This window comes from Pempheris klunzingeri, chromosome 11, assembly GCF_042242105.1.
Source record: "Pempheris klunzingeri isolate RE-2024b chromosome 11, fPemKlu1.hap1, whole genome shotgun sequence".
Lineage (NCBI taxonomy): Eukaryota > Metazoa > Chordata > Actinopteri > Acropomatiformes > Pempheridae > Pempheris > Pempheris klunzingeri.
The window spans coordinates 16,093,829-16,111,572 of record NC_092022.1 but is presented as its reverse complement, the minus strand read 5'-3'; the positions used below and the strand labels follow the sequence as shown (position 1 = coordinate 16,111,572).

General features: G+C 40.0%; 2 protein-coding genes across 7 annotated transcripts in view; one reads left to right on the top strand and one right to left on the bottom strand.

Annotated features, from left to right (window-relative positions):
• Positions 1–9,529: 9,529 nt before the first annotated feature.
• LOC139210384 (rhodopsin) lies at positions 9,530–15,313 on the top strand. Of its 2 annotated transcripts, XM_070840425.1 has the most exons (2): positions 9,530–10,576; positions 15,287–15,313. In XM_070840425.1, exons 1-2 carry the CDS (start codon positions 9,530–9,532, stop codon positions 15,311–15,313), a joined length of 1,074 nt encoding a protein of 357 aa, XP_070696526.1. The 2 variants fall into 2 exon arrangements, with proteins under 2 accessions (XP_070696526.1, XP_070696525.1); XM_070840424.1 differs by lacking the exon at positions 15,287–15,313 and having other exon boundaries at positions 9,530–10,591.
• The window catches only part of LOC139210382 (membrane-associated guanylate kinase, WW and PDZ domain-containing protein 1-like), an 88,153-nt gene continuing 84,780 nt past the window's right edge, over positions 14,372–17,744 (bottom strand). For all 5 annotated transcript variants that reach the window (XM_070840418.1, XM_070840419.1, XM_070840420.1 and 2 more), the window contains one exon: positions 14,372–16,241. In XM_070840418.1, the coding sequence (XP_070696519.1) occupies positions 15,133–16,241 (1,109 nt within the window). In that variant the 3' untranslated portion in view covers positions 14,372–15,132. The remainder of the gene's footprint in view (positions 16,242–17,744) is intronic.

Below are 17,744 nucleotides of genomic sequence, written 5' to 3'. Positions count from 1 at the left end.
AAGGTTCCTGCCATTCTGGATGTGTGTTATGCAGTGTTTTTATCATGCAGGGCACAAAAGAGGAGAATTTTATATTTTTACCAAGGTTGCCTGAGGCAGCTGTGGCTCATGAGGTAGAGCAGGTCGGCCATATCAAAGTGCCCTTGGGCAAGATACTGAACCCCAAACAGCTCCCAAAGGCTGTGCCTTCGATGTGTGAGTGTGTATATGTGTGTGAATGATAAGCTCCTCGTGATGAGCAGGTTGGCACCTTACATGGTGGCCCCCTCCATCAGTATGGTATGTGTGTGTGAATGCTGAATGTAGTGTTAAAGCACACCGAGTGGCTGCCAGACTAGAAAAACACCAAACAAGTACAGTCCATTTAACATTTCCCCTGTGAGCTGCACCAATATATCGACTGATATTGGCGTATTGCAGATGTATTGATGTGCGTATGAGGGCTGAACAATATGGGAAAATAGTCTAATAGTGATTTTTTTTAGCCCAATATTGCAATTGTAATTCAGTATATGTGGGTTTTTTTCACGTTCCTTATCTTCTGTATTATCCACTATATGCAGCAATAAATCTAATAAATTTACATATTAGAAAATAAATATGCGTCTAGTCTCCACATCAGAGCTCAGTAACATTATTGTAACAGCTTACATAAACTAAAGCGCATATCGACTATGGCTCCAACTTACAACTCTACAAATATTTAGATCATTCAAAGTCTCATAAATGTGCTGTTTGCAAACGTGGATTGTTTGTCATAGTATATTTCGATCTGAACTCTGCTGTTGTCTGTGTTATTTCATGGTGCATTTTGGATCTTGTTCATAGGGAGTTATACTTGCTAACATTTCAGTCGGTGATCTCTACTGGGTGCTCGTAGTTTGGATTTTAGCCACGTATCATCATCATATTCGGCCTTATAATGCATTTTAAATGCTCAAAAACGGATTTGTAGTGTTGCTTTGTGTTGTAGCTGCAGTAGAAAGGCACATTCTGCATTCTGATCGAGCATCTCTTTGTCTGAACCCAAAATATGTCCAGACAAAGCAACAAAGCGTCCATTTCCCTTTGATACTAAAGTCTCCGATGAGTTTGGTTGCGTTCAGCAGAATTGGCTGTGCCAAATTTTTGGATTTGGATTTTCATACGTGGTTGTCAGGCTTGGCTTAGGTTTGGGGGGGTTTGGCCTTGGGATGATTTGGGCTGACAGTCATCTGCAATTAGTACCTTTAGACCGGTTTTAGCCCAACTTGGCTGATTTTGGCACATTGCTCATAACTGGTCTGGCATGAGAGCGACAATCAGGAATACTGGATTTCTACCTTGCGAGGTGCCATGCCCTACTTTACAACCCCAAAATCAGTGTGGCTGTTTAGCATATGAATGATGAGATATGATAAAAGGAGTTTAGAGAGGGCTGATAAATATGTGTGGCTTTAAAGCGGTTGTTGTGTGATCGTGTGCAGATGAGAGCGTGGGAGGTGTTGTGTGTGTGTGTGTGTGTGTGTGTGTGTGTGTGTGTGTGTGTGTGTGTGTGTGTGTGTGTGTGTGTGTGTGTGTGTGTGTGTGTGTGTGTGTGTGTGTGTGTGTGTGTGTGTGTGTGTGTGTGTGTGTGTGTGTGTGTGTGTGTGTGTGTGTGTGTGTGTGTGTGTGTAGTTTAACCACCAGCATCTGGGGCTTTTTCCTCTGAACCCTAGAACATCAAGCCAGGAGTAGTAAGAGCACAGGTCAGCTTGGCAGTTTAGCCCCACATTTACCGTGTGTGTGTGTCAAAGTGAGGACATCGCTCTCCATACACTCCACAGGATTTCTGCACATACACCGTGGATTCATCACCTTAGCAACCAGTCGATTGAAAGATGATGAATCACGCCAAAGACTGCTAATTTCTTTGCAGTTGTCAAACATGAACAATAAGCGGTAAGATGGAGTCATAGAAACGTCACCAGAGACTGTGTGTGTGTGTGTGTTTGTGCGTGAACTTGAAAGACGACCATAAAGAGACAGAAAGGAAGAGAAGCTAAATCAGGGCTAACTGGAGGATGGTGATAGAAAGAAGGCAGAGAGACTTGCTGCTTGCTTTTTATACTTCTGACTGACCTTAAGAAAACGCTGCAAGCTCCTCATCAGTTTGCTGAAGAGGCTTTTTTAAAATTCAGATCACAATAAAAGGAGGGTATTTTTAAAAGAAATGCGAGGTAGTTATGTACTTGTTCTCTTTTTGAAGAGGTAACCAAACCAGTCTGTCAAACACTCCGACAGTGGATGGTGCTGATGGAGTATGATTTGATTTCCTGCAGGTGTCCACTGAATGAAGCTACAACAACACCTCTGACCTCATCTTCTCTGCACTCTAAGGTGGCTGAATGGGCCCGGATGTTAGTTCCGACAAATAGACCTCTCAGATCCTCCCCTCTTACCGTAGACTGCTGTCTGACATGCATTACTGCCCGCTGAGACAGCCGACACATTCTCCTCCACACAGCAGCAGCAGTGATGGTCATGAAATCAGCTGCGATGCACCAGGATAGTGGAGAGGCACTGCTGTCACAAACAATGTGAATATGTGCTGAAATAAGGCAGCTTAAATACAAATGCTGGCCTGAAATGGTGCTACTAATTCTGCAACAAGATGCAAATATTGCTTCAGTCGTTTCAATAGTAATGCAGATTATGAGTGATTTCATGTCAAGCAGTGCACTGAAGGTTAACAGCTCCCACTGCTGGTAAACATCCTAAAAGCATGTGCAGCACCAGAGATTTTCAGTCAGCTTTCAGCCACAGTAGCCACACACACTTTTTTGTCCTGTGTCTTATGTCGTAGTTGAACAATAGTAGGGTGCTTTGGACTGTTATTTGGACAAAAAAAGGAAGTTGAGGCCATCGCCTTTGGCTTTGGGAAATTGCGATGGACTTTCTATTTGATAGAAAATCATTAATTCTTTAATTTAAAATATAAACAGATTAGGGTTTGTTTTGACTACTTTGTTTTATTATTGATGAAATTTCCAATTATGTCTTGATTAAGTGATTTATCATTTTGTCTATAAAATGTCAGAAAATTGTCAAAAACGCCCATAATTTCTCACAGTTCCAATCTGATGTCTTCAATTGTCTTGTTTTGTCCAACCAATAGTTCCAGCTTCCTACCAGATGTAAGAAATAATTTGATTGTCAATAATTTTCTTCCGACCCACTAACCTATTACTCATCTAAGTGTTGCAGCTCTCCAACAGATTAATCAATTATGAAAGTAATCTTTAGTTGCAGTCCTGAACCGAAAAGCATCCAAAATAATTTTGAGCGCTGTGTGTGACAGTTCGGACAGTGAAAACTCCAAAATTCATTTTGACATCCTCGACACAAGCTGAGGTTATTTTTGCTCTTACAGGCCTGATGATTTATAACCCTCCGTGTGAAATGTATGTGGGAGCTGGTGGTGTGGAATGTGCCATGTCCTGGTCGCAGTGTTCCCTCCTCTCTACCGGTCACTCAGCAAGAGAGTTTCTGTGGGCGAGTGAGAGAGCATCACACTCTGCCCACGCATTTGTCCTCTAAAAACCACAGTCATCCTCATATGCAAAAAAAAAAAAAAAAGTCAGGGAGTGAAGCTGTGGCTGTTTGAACGCAGTCAAAGTTTTTTTTGTAAAATATGTGTAATACAACAGGTTGCTATTGAGTGAGAGTCATTACAGTCTAAATGTAGCTAGGATTGACAGCCACAGAACTGATGATGGAAACACTTCACTGCTCACAATTATGAGTTTTAGGAATTTTGACACCCAAATCTTAGAAACTACGGGAAACATTGACAAAAGGGAAAATATAACAGAAATGTGAAGTTTATTAACAAAACAATAAGTAGTATTTTGCTATATAAAATCTTATATCAGGACTATTTTCATGGTGTTGATTTTTATTTCGAACGGTGCTTCTTCCACACTGTGTCTACTTTACACATTAGCACACCTCCAGGCACTAACAGCACAACTCCTGTGCTTATGTGTGTTTCTCTTCGGAGAGGCAGTCATGTACTATTCATGAGAATAAGGCAGAATCCTGATGTATTATTCATTTGTTGTCTGAGACATCTATAAACTCAAGGTGGATACTTTTTGGACACTACAGTACTGTCCATTTTCAGTTTCGCATCTTAGGAGGGGAGGTCAGTGGAAATCAACTATTTGTTTATTCACAATTTTACCACCCAACAGTGGACTCAGACAAACCTTCTGTGTGACAAACATTTTCATGTTCCGCAGAAAAATCCCATCGGGCTCCTGCTTAATGTAGGAAAGACTTAGACAAAATATGATGAACTACTGTGAAGATAGAAAGTTTACAGTTTAGATTGATCTCAACTTAAGTAAAAGTGTGGAAGTATTGCAGTAAATGTAGTTGAAATATTAACAGTAAAATTACTCATTCTGCAGAAAAATAGCCCCTGTGAGACTCATATATTGACTTGTTTTAATTCCTTTAAGTATTGTTGGATAGTTTAGTCAAATTGTTTCCATCTTAGGGGCTGGGCTCCTCCAGAAGGTCACAAAATAAATCTATGATGAACTTCACAGGTGTACAAAGAAAGAAAAAACTGTTTACCGCACACATTTATATTTGTTTTTCAGACTTTTTTTCCTGATCTGTTGGTTTTTTTTGGGCCTTAAACTTTTCCCCCAGAATTGTGGAGTCGAAGTAAGTAAAAGCATCAAGTAGCAGAAAATGGAAATACTCAAGTACAAGTACCTTAAAGATTGGACTGAAGGCACAGTGATTGTGTCTCAATGCAATATCAGATTTCTTGTGGCATTGTATTATACTGCACTTACTCTGGCTTCCTGAGGAGGGCAGCAAAACATCTACAGATCTGCCGTCACAGAGTAGAGAGACTTATCAGCTCAGCAACAGGTCTGACCTTATCTCCTCCAGGATCTGTAAATCCTTTTACATCATGTGGATGAGTAACTGGTGTAAAGATTGCAGCTCTCAAGCCTCTCTACTCTCTACTGGCTCTTCTCTGTCTTGTCTTTAACTTTTTTGTAGATTGTTGGCTTCAGTTTAATCTAACTAGTAGTACTTTATCATAACACTTGCAAAGTCAGTGCACAGTTTAATTTATTTATACACTACCAGACTATGGTAGTAAATAAATACAAGAAAAATAAGCAAACAAAAACATAATGTCAAGAATAACTCTCAGTTTGTCATGACAAACTTTCATATGGGCCAATGCTAACTTGTGCTAGCCTTGTTTAAGACTGTTTGAAACTTTTAGATATGATTTTTTTCTCAATCAATGGTTTAGTCTTTGAAACATTAAAATCTAGTGGAAAAACATGAATCACTACATCCCAAAGCCTGTAGTGGCATCTTACTTGTTTCGTCCAAACTCAAAAGATAGATCCTCATGATTGTGAAACTGAAACAGGCAAACGATTATCATTTGTGCTAGAAAAATACTGAAATTATTAATTGCTCAGCAAAGTTGTGATTCACTGTCTTTCAATTGATCACTTGTCTAATCGTTGCAGCTCCAAGACTTAAGACTTAGGACTTGAGTCACTAGTTTACTAGTCACTCAATAGTTTCCATGGTGTACTTTTGTCAAAATGGAGGATTATGCGTATGGGGCTTGCAAACTAAAATACTGCGAACATGAAGAATGAATAAGGTTGAATATATTGTAAGTCATTCCAGAAAGCCGAGAGTCTCTGTAGTGAGAATACCAGTCATTCACTGAAGGCACTTATGTGTGAGTGTAAAAACTTACAGTTGCTATTATGAAAACCTTGATTACAAATTTCTCTTTCACAGTAGCAGAAACATGTGTGCGATATTGATGCCTGTTATTTAATTAACTGGCTCATATGCTTGGTCTTGCGTTTACGTAAATTGGTTGTAATATTGGTCACATGGTCAGTGTCGTTTACTCTCCACCAGAGAGCACAGTTTACTCAGAAAGCAAAAATTCCCTTTAGTTTCCTTAAACATGGTAACAGGAGGCTTTCTGGGGCCAGATGTGTAAAACTCACACAGATTCACAACTAAAAAATGTATGTACTTCATCGTGGTGATATCTAATCATCACTAGCTCCGTTTACATGGAGCTTAACTTTATTCTGATTATAATTGTTTAAAAGCTCAAACAGAATAAAATTACTCTATATAAATGCCTAAACAGACCCAGATGAATCGGTTTTTCAGTTTCAGAGGAGAAGCATTTTCAAAAACCGATCAAAAGAAAAACTTTGTGCTGAACGATTAAAGCTGATTACTTTCTGGATGTATTCTCTCTGCGGACACCCTTTGTATATTTCTCCACTTCCAAATAATGGCAGCTTCCAAGCTGAACTTGATCTTTGTGGAGAGATTGTTTTAGATACTAACTGTATAAAGAGGCAAAGTGCCTCCACTTTTAGATATTGATCAAAAAAATCATTTGTCTCACTGTTTACTGCTGTAGTTGTTGATTACCATCTACCATACTTATTTCTGAAATAATGGCCTATGTTGGTTCACTTAAAGGGGATGAACTTCAGCTCTCTATTGCCTATGCGGAAGGAAAATAAAAACCTATTCAAAAATAGTATAGACTGATGCACTGAACATATTAAATTCCTACATTTTGGTGTAATTGGGCAAAAAAATCCATAATAACTTTTCAGCATGTTGTAATTCAAGTGTTCTGAGAGAAATCTGCACTTCTTACTGGCTGTTGCACAAACGCAGATGTGCATACACATGCCTTCAAATGCCGGTGAAAGCCTGTGGTGAAAACACGAGTCGATGTCTGCAAAGTGCTTCTGCGATGGAGAGGGGGATGAACCTGCTTACTTAATTTTCTTGTAGTATCTAAATGTGTTGCAGTGGTTCGTTAGTTGTGTCATGGATGTAATGTTATTAAAAGACTTATGATAGATGTATACATTTATGCTGTGTATGTAGATTTACCATAAAAGCTGCAGATGAATGGCTATTTTGAATGTTGCTAATACTTTAGCCTCGAATCAAAGTATATCATCTCAAAGCCCTTTACAGGAAAATAATCATCAGGTTAATCAATAATGTAAAGAATCCTATAGCCATATGTATTTATTTAGCGGACTGAGAGCAATTCTGAAAGCAAAGGGCTAAAGAGAAAGCTAACAGCTGGGCCTCAGTCCCTGATTGTGGATGATTTTGCTACTAAGGTGTAAAAGGCATGAGCATGAAGAATACTAAAATGTATTGCTTTCCCAGTCTGAGATATTATAGAAAGAATCCCACATATTCCATTTTGAAACTTCTGTCTGTTGCAGCATGTGTGTTTCTAGTGAAAAAATGAAAAATACCAGAGTGGCCATGAATTTCCACGTGTTTGACATGGAGTGGAACCAGATCACTGCTGCAGTTGTGCAGAAACGTCATTCAATGCTGTCAATATAATAGCGCATCTCTGGATGATGGCACTTTTATTAAAATGTTTTCAGTTGCTCAGAAAAATGTATGTGATGTCAGTGGCTCACTCCTTATGAGGCTTTGTTTCAAATCCAGTTGAAATCTCTAAATCTAGTTGTCTCTTAGACCACTTGAATTACAATATGCTGATAGATTTTTGTTTTTGCCCAAAGACACCAAAACTAAATTGCCTACTGCTTTGTTCATTCAGATGGAATGAACTTTGGATGATCTCACATGCTCCCTGACCATTGGTTGATTGCTTTCTCTACTGCACTTTGCATTTCTTTTTTGGGGCTACCTACAACTTATTGCACTCACCAGATCTCTGCTATATTGTTGTCCAATGCATGTCCAGATCACCCTGTATTAAAAAGGCAACAGAGCGTTTAAGCATATTTGTTAATTAACAGTTACTGATGAACTACTGGCACCATGATGGGTTCTCAAAGAAGCCCAGTTGCTTATATACAAATGCTGTATCTAATTCATGTTTTGTCAAAGGCCATACAGTTTCATCATTCTCATGTGCCTCCCATTTCTAAACAAAATTACTGATACAACAAAAAGAAGAGGAAAGAAAAATAAGGTATCACATTTGACAACAGCAACATCCTACTGAGAGAGAATGACCCTCTGCGACATTAAATCCATTACAGGCCTGTGAGAGTAACACATCCATAAGCTCCAAATCTCTTTAATACGACACCCATTAGGAAAGTGCTGAGCTCTTTACCAACAGCTAAGACGGGCCACTACTCAGCAACACCACTGCCTCTGCTCTACATTTAATATAGTACAGAAAATCAACCATTGTATAATTGGCTACAATGATTTTCATTCATAACAGCCTCTGATGAAATGAGAGTAGAACTGCAATAACAATTTAGGGATTAGTTGATTGACAGAAAATTAATCGACAGCGATTGTGATAATCGATTTGTTTCTATGATGTAATTTTTCACGCAAGTGGTTGCAAGATTTATTGTCTTTGTTAGAAATGACAGCGAAATAAATATGTTGAGGTTTTTGGACAAAAGCAAATTGAAAGCATCACAGTGGGCCTGGAGAAATTGTAATTTTTTTTCACCATTTAAAACATGTTTTCACTAAAACTAAACGATCAAGAAAATACTTGGAAGATTAATTGACAATTAAAATAACAGCAGCCCTACTTGAGTAATTTGTCTTTAGCAAGACTCATGCATATTATTTGTTTGCCAGAAGAGTAAACTACAGTCCAATATACATGAGTGATTTTGGCTTCTTGGACAAAATAGAATTCATACATACTTTTTCCAATGCACCTGTTATCACCCTCATTTAACTGGTCTAAAATACCCACTTATTTTAAGATATTTTGCAGACTGTTGTCAGAAAAAGACTTTGGGATACATTTGCTTGAAAGTTACTCATGATGTTATTATTCAATGTTATAATAAACTCTACATTCAGTGTTCGATGAAGGTTTTGGGGTTACAAGTCATGAAATTTATTTTAATTCATCACATTTACCTTGTCCCAGCAGAAGACAGAGACCAGTCACCAGTCCATCACACAGCTAAAACAGATTGACACTAATGCTGAAATTCACATCTGTATATGATCAAATCAGTAGCTAGAATCCCCTCCATCGGCAAGTTTTTGCTTAAGTTGGAAGTTGGGAGCAGCTGGAGCAAAGCCACACAAATATGGGGAGATATGTTAACTGCACAGAAACAGTCGCTCTTAGTAGTATGTTTTCAATTCAGTACACATGATAAGATTAATTATTTTCATTATTTAGGTACCAATGTTGTAATTGTGCTTTTAAATAAGCAGTTATAAGAAAGCTCTATGATAGGCATGAGCAGGTATAACCTTAATATCTTGATGAGTGGTCAGTTATGTTTGCAGTGGTGGCTGGATTAGATATTAACTGTGGCCTAAATCACTTTGTGCTGACGGATTTGGAAAGTGATAATCCAAGGTGTGCCCTTTAAAAGCCAGACCTTGGCCACCTGGGTCCATTTGTAGCAAGGTCCCTCTCCATCTCTTTCCTGAACCAGAAGAAACACCATCGAAGGGCTGATCGCAACCACAAGGCGCAACCATGAACGGCACAGAGGGACCTTTTTTCTATGTCCCTATGGTTAACACCACCGGCATTGTCCGGAATCCTTATGAATACCCTCAGTACTACCTTGTCAACCCAGCAGCTTATGCTGCCCTGGGTGCCTACATGTTTTTTCTCATCCTTGTTGGGTTCCCCATCAACTTCCTCACCCTGTACGTCACCATCGAACACAAGAAGCTGCGGACCCCTCTAAACTACATCCTGCTGAACCTTGCGGTGGCTGACCTCTTCATGGTGTTAGGAGGATTCACCACAACGATGTACACCTCTATGCATGGCTACTTCGTCCTAGGACGCCTTGGCTGCAATCTGGAAGGATTCTTTGCTACCCTCGGCGGTGAGATCGCCCTCTGGTCACTGGTTGTCCTGGCTATTGAAAGGTGGGTGGTCGTCTGCAAGCCCATCAGCAACTTCCGTTTCACCGAGAATCACGCTATCATGGGTTTGGGCCTGACCTGGGTAATGGCCTGTGCTTGTTCCGTGCCCCCTCTTGTTGGCTGGTCTCGTTACATCCCTGAGGGCATGCAGTGCTCATGTGGAATCGACTACTACACACGTGCAGAGGGCTTCAACAACGAGTCCTTCGTTATCTACATGTTCACCTGCCACTTCTCAATTCCACTCTGTATTGTGTTCTTCTGCTACGGCCGTCTGCTCTGTGCTGTCAAAGAGGCTGCTGCTGCCCAGCAGGAGTCTGAGACCACCCAGAGGGCTGAGAGGGAAGTCACCCGCATGGTCATTCTCATGGTCATCGCCTTCCTGACATGCTGGTTGCCCTATGCCAGTGTGGCCTGGTGGATCTTCACACATCAAGGCTCTGAGTTCGGACCAGTCTTCATGACCATCCCGGCCTTCTTTGCCAAGAGTTCCTCTATCTACAACCCAATGATCTACATCTGCATGAACAAGCAGTTCCGTAACTGCATGATCACCACCTTGTGCTGCGGGAAGAATCCCTTCGAGGAGGAGGAAGGGTCCACTACTGCCTCCAAGACCGAGGCCTCCTCTGCCTCCTCCAGCTCTGTGTCTCCTGCATAAAAGGGCCGTCAACACAGGCTCCGTGATCCACTATCCAAGAAGAAGACTTCCGCTCCCCCCGGGAAACGACTGAAGGCTAATGTCTACAGAAATAACTTCCTTTTTGTATTTTTACAAACGAGTTGGTTCAACCTAAAGACAGTTGCAGGAAAGGTCAGCCCATTACAGAGTTGTTCCTGTATGTACAGAATATCCAACTTAACTATCTATGAGATTTTTTTTTCTTGAGAGGAAAGGAAAAAAAATGTTAATCTTTTACCGTTGGATCCTATATGATACTGGCTTATTTTTGAATGTAGAGGCATGTAATCAAGGCAACGTAAAATAAAACGCACTTTGCAAATGACTCATCCTGTTTGTTTTACTTACAATTTGGGTGGCAAAGTTAATATGACTGTAGTATATTTAATCAAATGAATAAATGGGAATGACCTATTCAGAATAGAGCTATCATTATAGTGACTACTGCTCTTCTACTGCAGAACCTGATGGTACAGAAAATTTGAGTAGTGTTGGAATTACTTTTCTAGAGGTATCTGCATTGCTGTAATCTCATTTAAGTGACGGGTCACCTTGGATTTAGAACTTGGCCTACCTAAGGGATTATGACATTATTAATCAGGGATGAATATACACATGACATAACACCAACTTTATCTGATGATGAATATTAATCACATTAATTACAGGTTAACCTAGACAAAGGCTTATTGGATAACACAAATCAGTATTACCTAGAGACACCTTGATGCAAAGGTTATGGACTGGAAACAATTACTCCTCAGTTGGGTTCCTTACTTGCAGCATATCATGAACAAACCATATAGACCTAAAAATGAAGCCATTGTCAAAGGAAGTTTAACACTTTACCGCTATTTATCATATATCATATCATATACACACTATAACACACAGTTTTATGCAGATATGTGTTTACTAATGTACTTATTAACAATTACAACTCCTACCGTCAACGCCGATAAGAGACAGCTGTTGTATGAACAGGTAAAGAATGACATTATAGTAAAACACAGTTAGAATAATATAAAATACGTCTCAATAGAGAAGTTATAATTCTTAAATACTGCGCATTAATAAACAAAAAGTCCTTTACAATGACTTACATCATGTATGAAATGTTAGTGCATTGTTTATCAATGCTAAATAGGGGGACTTGAAGTGTTATTAGATTTAGTAAATTGTTACCAGTTATGATTGCTGACAAATACTTTACATTAATAAATACTTTAAATAGTCCTTATAGTTGTGTACTACTACATTATAGTGTATATAAATTATCTGTTAAATGTTCTAATACAGCTAATAAATGCTCAATAACTGTTACAGACAGCTTGGTTATTGGAAGAATCATTGGGAGACCTTTCTCACTAAATTCAAAATAATCAAATATACAGTTATATGGGTTTAGTTGTCAGAATACAGACAACAATATTTAGTGCAAAGGTTTTCTGTCATGTTACCAATTCAGTAAAACTCTGTAGTGACTACAGCAGTCATAGAAACTCTTCAGTCCTTGGTTGTGCAATACAGTTTGCCACACTGGAGGGAAACAAACTCCTCAAGAAATCTCTCATCATGACCTTCATGCGAAACCATAGCAACCATCATACCAGTGGATCTGACATGGAGTACAGATAAACTCACCGAGCGGTCTGAAGTCAAGCTCCAGTTTAGAACTTGAGGACAACAAAAAAAATCCCTTGCTGTATTAATTCAGCACTGAAACAGAAAAGCTTGCTGTCGTTGTGCAGTGAGCAGTGGATGGATGGCAACCTTATGAATTTTTTTTCACAGAGACCAGATACCATTTAGCTTTTTGGAAATAAATGCCAGTTCTAATCCTTCAAGAAAATCCTGTAGGATAGCCTCTTTAACAGTTTCCCAGTTGCACACAGTGTCCATTAATTTGTCAGTTTTCACTGTAATTATTACTTTATACCATTTGAGATGAGAAAGTATATCAGTGGTATGATTAGTGTCATGACAGCACTGGCTGTGACTATAATATCTAAAGAAAAAAACATACGTTGTGCTTTTTGTTGTGTATAGTGTATAAAGGGAGACATTATTGCTTGTACTGCCTTGTTCTGTGTACGCTGTGTTTCATAGTAGACAAGGAAGGCAGCACAGTTAACAGACCATACTGCTTTTATTTTTTTTCATTGTTCTATTTCCGTGTTACTTTTGTGGATTTTGTGCAAAGTATGCGAACCAGTGTACACTCACTGGTGTATATATGCATTTTCCTCCTCATGGTCTCATATTAAAACAAGGCTGCATATTAAAAAATAGTGTGACCATGGCTGACACACCAAAGTGATTTCATCTAAAGGTGTATAGAAACTCAAAAGCCTCTCCAGGGACATTTCTGAAAAATGGCTGTGCAGAAATATGAAATCCCTTTGAAATTGTATGGAAAACTTTATTTGATAATAAAAATAGCATTCACAGACTTCTTTTGATAGCTACATATACATTGTAATCCATCTCAAGGAAAGAAGCTGGATAAGTCCACATCTACTTGTACTTAGACTAATGTTATGTATAGCTTCATGGGTCAAATAAAGCTATGAACAATGTAGTATTTATATATGCATAGTTTTATAAAAAAGATTGGCCCATATACATGTACTGCTTTTATCAACACAGAGACAGCATTATGTCCGGAGCACATTGCAAGAACTAATGCTTGAAGAACACAGACTGCATACAAGTGCTTTATAATACAAAGGCAGGCTAACCATCGAGAGAGATTCAAACCATCAAACAGTTTCTGATTGACCAAATACAGTCTTTCATTTTAAAATGTCTTTACATACCTGATCCAGAGTAAATCAACATATTTCTCCTAAATCATCAGGTCCATTTCAGAGATATAAACACAATATCACATTCCTCATTGCTGAGGTTTTTCATAAATTTCTCTTTTGTACAAGAAAAAGGCAACATTTTATCCCATGACAGGTTCCTAAGAGTTACATTGGAAAAATTCTTTACAGGTGATGGCCAACAGGTTAGTTTCTTAAATGTGTTTCTTTTTTTTCCTTTTTTTTTGTTACAGTACCATGGTGACAACAGTGATCAAACAATGCATTTGTTGTGGTTTATCCAATATATTTTTAGTTCTCTAATGAAACATAAAACAGAGAATACACACAAAACACATTATAAAGCAGCAGTCAGACTCCAGTGGCGTGACAGCATGGCTCAGCATGGCAGATTGGTCGTCTCCTGTACCGGGACTCTCCATATATACCAACACAACAAATCACACAGCTCCTTGTGTCAGGAACCAGGAGGTGGTCGGTGCGCAAACGTGGGTCATTACCATGAGGACAGGGCTAACAAGTACTGTGGGACTACAGCGCATGTTCCTTATCGATTATTATCACTCAGACCTACCAGATAATGTGGTTAAACAACACTCAAATTTACACATGCATCTTGCATAGGGAAAATTTACACATTTTTTTTTTTTGGCATCTCTGACTAATCATATTTTGCAGCTTCAAGCTGGTATTCTGGCATAATGCAGATTCATCTAAAATGCTAAATTGAAGTTTTGATGAGCAACAGATTTAGATAACTCCTTTTCTCGCAACATAGAATTTACCAGAACAATTTAGCCTGCAGCTGAAAGTGAGTTCCTTCCCTGCTATATCAGTACACACTGATGATTATTATTATTTCAATTTTTTTTACAATCCTACTACAAAGGAGAAACTAATAATGCCATTTCTAATTTTGACATCAGTTGCCTGATTTCTTAATTTGTCTGTGGGTGTATTTAGTCAAAGGAGGGTGAGCTGCCACACATTCAAGGATGCAACACAAGTAAGGGTACAGCATGCTTTCCCAGGTACGATGTGCACGTGGTTCTTAAAGATTTAATGAAGTTTGCTCAGGATATGTGCCAAATTAATAATAAATAGTGAGCAAATGCAAAAAAACTCATATATTATTTATATAATTATCACGCTACTTTTTTTGTCAGATCTTAAATTTAGGTTTTTGCCTCAAGTCCAACGCATCTTTCACAGTTCTTGTGAACCATCAGTGTCTTGTGCTATAGTTTGTTCAATAAAGCAATTCAGGAATGGAAAAGACATCTAAAAACAAGTTGAAACCAAGCTTAGTAGTTAGAAGTTACCACAACTGGAAGAATGTTTCATACCTCTGAGGGAACAAATATTTAGATTCAGCAATGCCTACAAAAAGCAATATCACTGATTTTATATGCAGGCACATACAATACCTTTACTATAGTACAACAACTTCTGTTATGATCAAAATAACTATAACAATGACAAAACAACCAGTATGAACTGATAGGATTGTACTCCTGCTGTTTTATGAATCTCTGGGTGGGATCACAAGTAATTAAGTCAATCAAATCAATCAATAAACCAGTTGACCAAATAAAGCACAAGAGTTAGTGTCCTCAGAAGTCCATTTCCAGTGTATGGTACATAGTTTGCACAGATAGAGGAGAGAGTGGCGAGGGGGATCTCTGCTCTGCTCTAGATGCTGAGGTCTTTGGGGCTTTCTTTGTACAGCCTTCTCTTGGGCTCAGGGAGCTGGTTTGGGCTGCGGCCTACTGCGTTATTGTTATGGCCGGTGTTGTTGTAGGCAGCATTGCTTTGTGCAGCGTTGTTCTTCATCATGCTGTAGTAGTCCTCCAGTCTGGGTGCTGCTGCATAGTTCAGCTCGTCACGGCTGTAGTTGCTATCAGGGGAAGAGTCCCGCTCCGCTCGGTATCGTCTCTCCGGATATGGGCCGTTCATCCCATATCTCTCCTCCCTCCTCTCTGAGGAAGAGTCTCTCGGGAGATTGCCGTTCTTTGTGGCTCTATCGTGTGTGCGGCCCCTGGTAAGAGACGAGGAATCCCCGTTGTTGTTGGTGCGCTTGGGGGTTGGGGCTTCCCTGACTCGCCCAGCCATCTGTGAGTCCTTAAGGAGCCTCCGCTCATAAAACTTGCGTTCAGGGGTGAACGCGAGGAACCCTCCATCATCATATTCCCTCTCAGGTGTACGGTCCCGATGGGCTCGCTCTGCCCGGCGGTCCATTGACTTGGCCCGTCGACGATCAGGAGACGCGGCGCGCTTTCGGGTTGGTGAGCGGTCAAGGGAGCCGCGACGCTGCAGGTGAAACCTCCCATCCAGAGTAGAACTGCTGCTTGAGAGCTCACGTCCCCTCAGTTTCTCTGCAGCTGCAGCCTTCTTCCCCGAGCTGTCTTTCCTCAGAGTCTTTAGAAGTTTAGAGATGCCGCTCTCCGACTCGGACTTCTTGACTTTGCGGCCTCGGCTCTTCTTGTTGCCACTGCTACTGCTGTTACTGTTGTCTGGAGACTGGTGTCTCGGGGTGCTTTGACTGTGATTGTTATTCCAGGTGTGTTGATGGTGGGGGTTAAATTGCCGGCCTTGGTAGTTCATCTGGTCTGACCCAGCCCTGTCCCTGTCCCTGTCCCTGTCTCGGCCACGCGCAGCCTCCTCCTGGCGTGATGGTTTGTGAAGGTCTGGTGGATAACTGGACTCCAATGAGGTGTGATATTGGCTGTTAGGTGGCAGCGTTCTCACTTCCGGAGTGTTTTGTGCCCCGGGTGTGGGAGGGTGCCCGTCACTGCTGCCGTCTGCAGGAAAAGAGAGGGGAGGAGAAGATTGTTGACAAGAAATACCTTCCAAGAGGAATGAGGTTGAGGAAAACTTTGACATCAATAACACGTAACATTTATTGTGTTCAGCAGACATGATTTCCCCTGTTGGTTCATTTGAGCTCTTGCATTGACATGACAGGAGGTCAATGCAAGAGATTTATGGAAATCATGCATACAGTTGCTCTTTCACATAATATACAACACCAGAAACAATCAGGCTTATCTAAATTCTGTTTTATATCTGTACACATGAATTACATTGAAGTGATAAATCACTTCAATATGTTTTCTCTATAGGTCTGTGGGTTGAGACACAAGGTGATGTCAGCAACAACAGCAGGTGCAACACACTGGCAAGTGTAGGGCAGGGGTTATCAACGAGCAGGCACCTAGGAAATCATTCAAAACAAAATGGTGAGCAACTCAATGTGCATCGTTGGGAGGAACAAACCAAAAACAAAAAACAAGAGTGTGTTTGGCTGCAGGTCTGGCAAATTAGAAACAGGTTGCTATGGCAGCAGCACGTGATGAGCAGTAGCATTAAATTAGTCCCAGTAAAAATATCTGGTGTGAGGCTGGCGGAACGGGAAGGTTTGTACGTGTACGGATTCACAGAAGTTAACTTAAATTTAATTCAGGCATGACAAGACATAAAGCATGCACACTATGTCAACAGAACCGCGCGCAAAGACACACAAAGTGGGATTCAGGTAGGGATGAGCTGGAAGGAAGGGTGGATAAAAGTGAAAGGAAAAAGATGACAGGGAGAGCGGATTGGGACAGACTTTTGGCTACAAACCGTGGTCTGATTTTGGCCCATTAGGTAGAAACAGGGCTCTCCCATCTTGTCATTCCTCATTGTACCAACAGCGAGATGAGGAGCCATCATCGCTGGAGAGAGGAGGAAGAGCCCAGCAACAAGAGACAATCAGAGAGAAAGGAGGAATAGAGAGGAGAAAACAAATAAAACAGACAAGAGGCTGCTTTACAGTGCATCTTAATAGAGAGAAAGGATTTGTTGTGAATGACAAGAAAATATTACACTTTATAGAGTATCAAAAAAACATCTGAGAGGGGGAAAATGTCAGAAAACTAAACCCCAGATAAACCGGGAAAATAATGCTGAGAAATTCAATAATACGACTCAAACTGTGAGTGGAGCAATCCATCAGCAGAGGATACAGCTCTTGGGAGGGAATATTTCTTCAGCTGTAAAACATCTGTCCTATAGATCCTATACAGTATAAATCACTGAATAAGCTTTTGTAGCAACCATTTCTTCATTAATCAATAATATTTGACAGCTCAATCTAGGGCTGAAACTATAAGTCACTTCATATTATCTTTCTAGATCAGAAAGTGTCTTTCTGTTAAATGTTTATCATTATACAGCAATAACAGTTTTGAAAATCAATTTAAAAAAATGTCCCTGTGGTGCACTCAGCAGATAAGAAGCTTTATTGATGTTTGTGGTGTGTA

Excerpts from the sequence above, each read along its gene's own strand:
- LOC139210384 (XM_070840425.1), top strand. The coding sequence starts at position 9,530 with ATGAACGGCACAGAGGGACCTTTTTTCTATGTCCCTATGGTTAACACC. Across the intron at positions 10,577-15,286 it reads CCTCTGCCTCCTCCAGCTCT|TCCTCCAGTCTGGGTGCTGC; the intron begins GTGTCTCCTGCA and ends ATGCTGTAGTAG.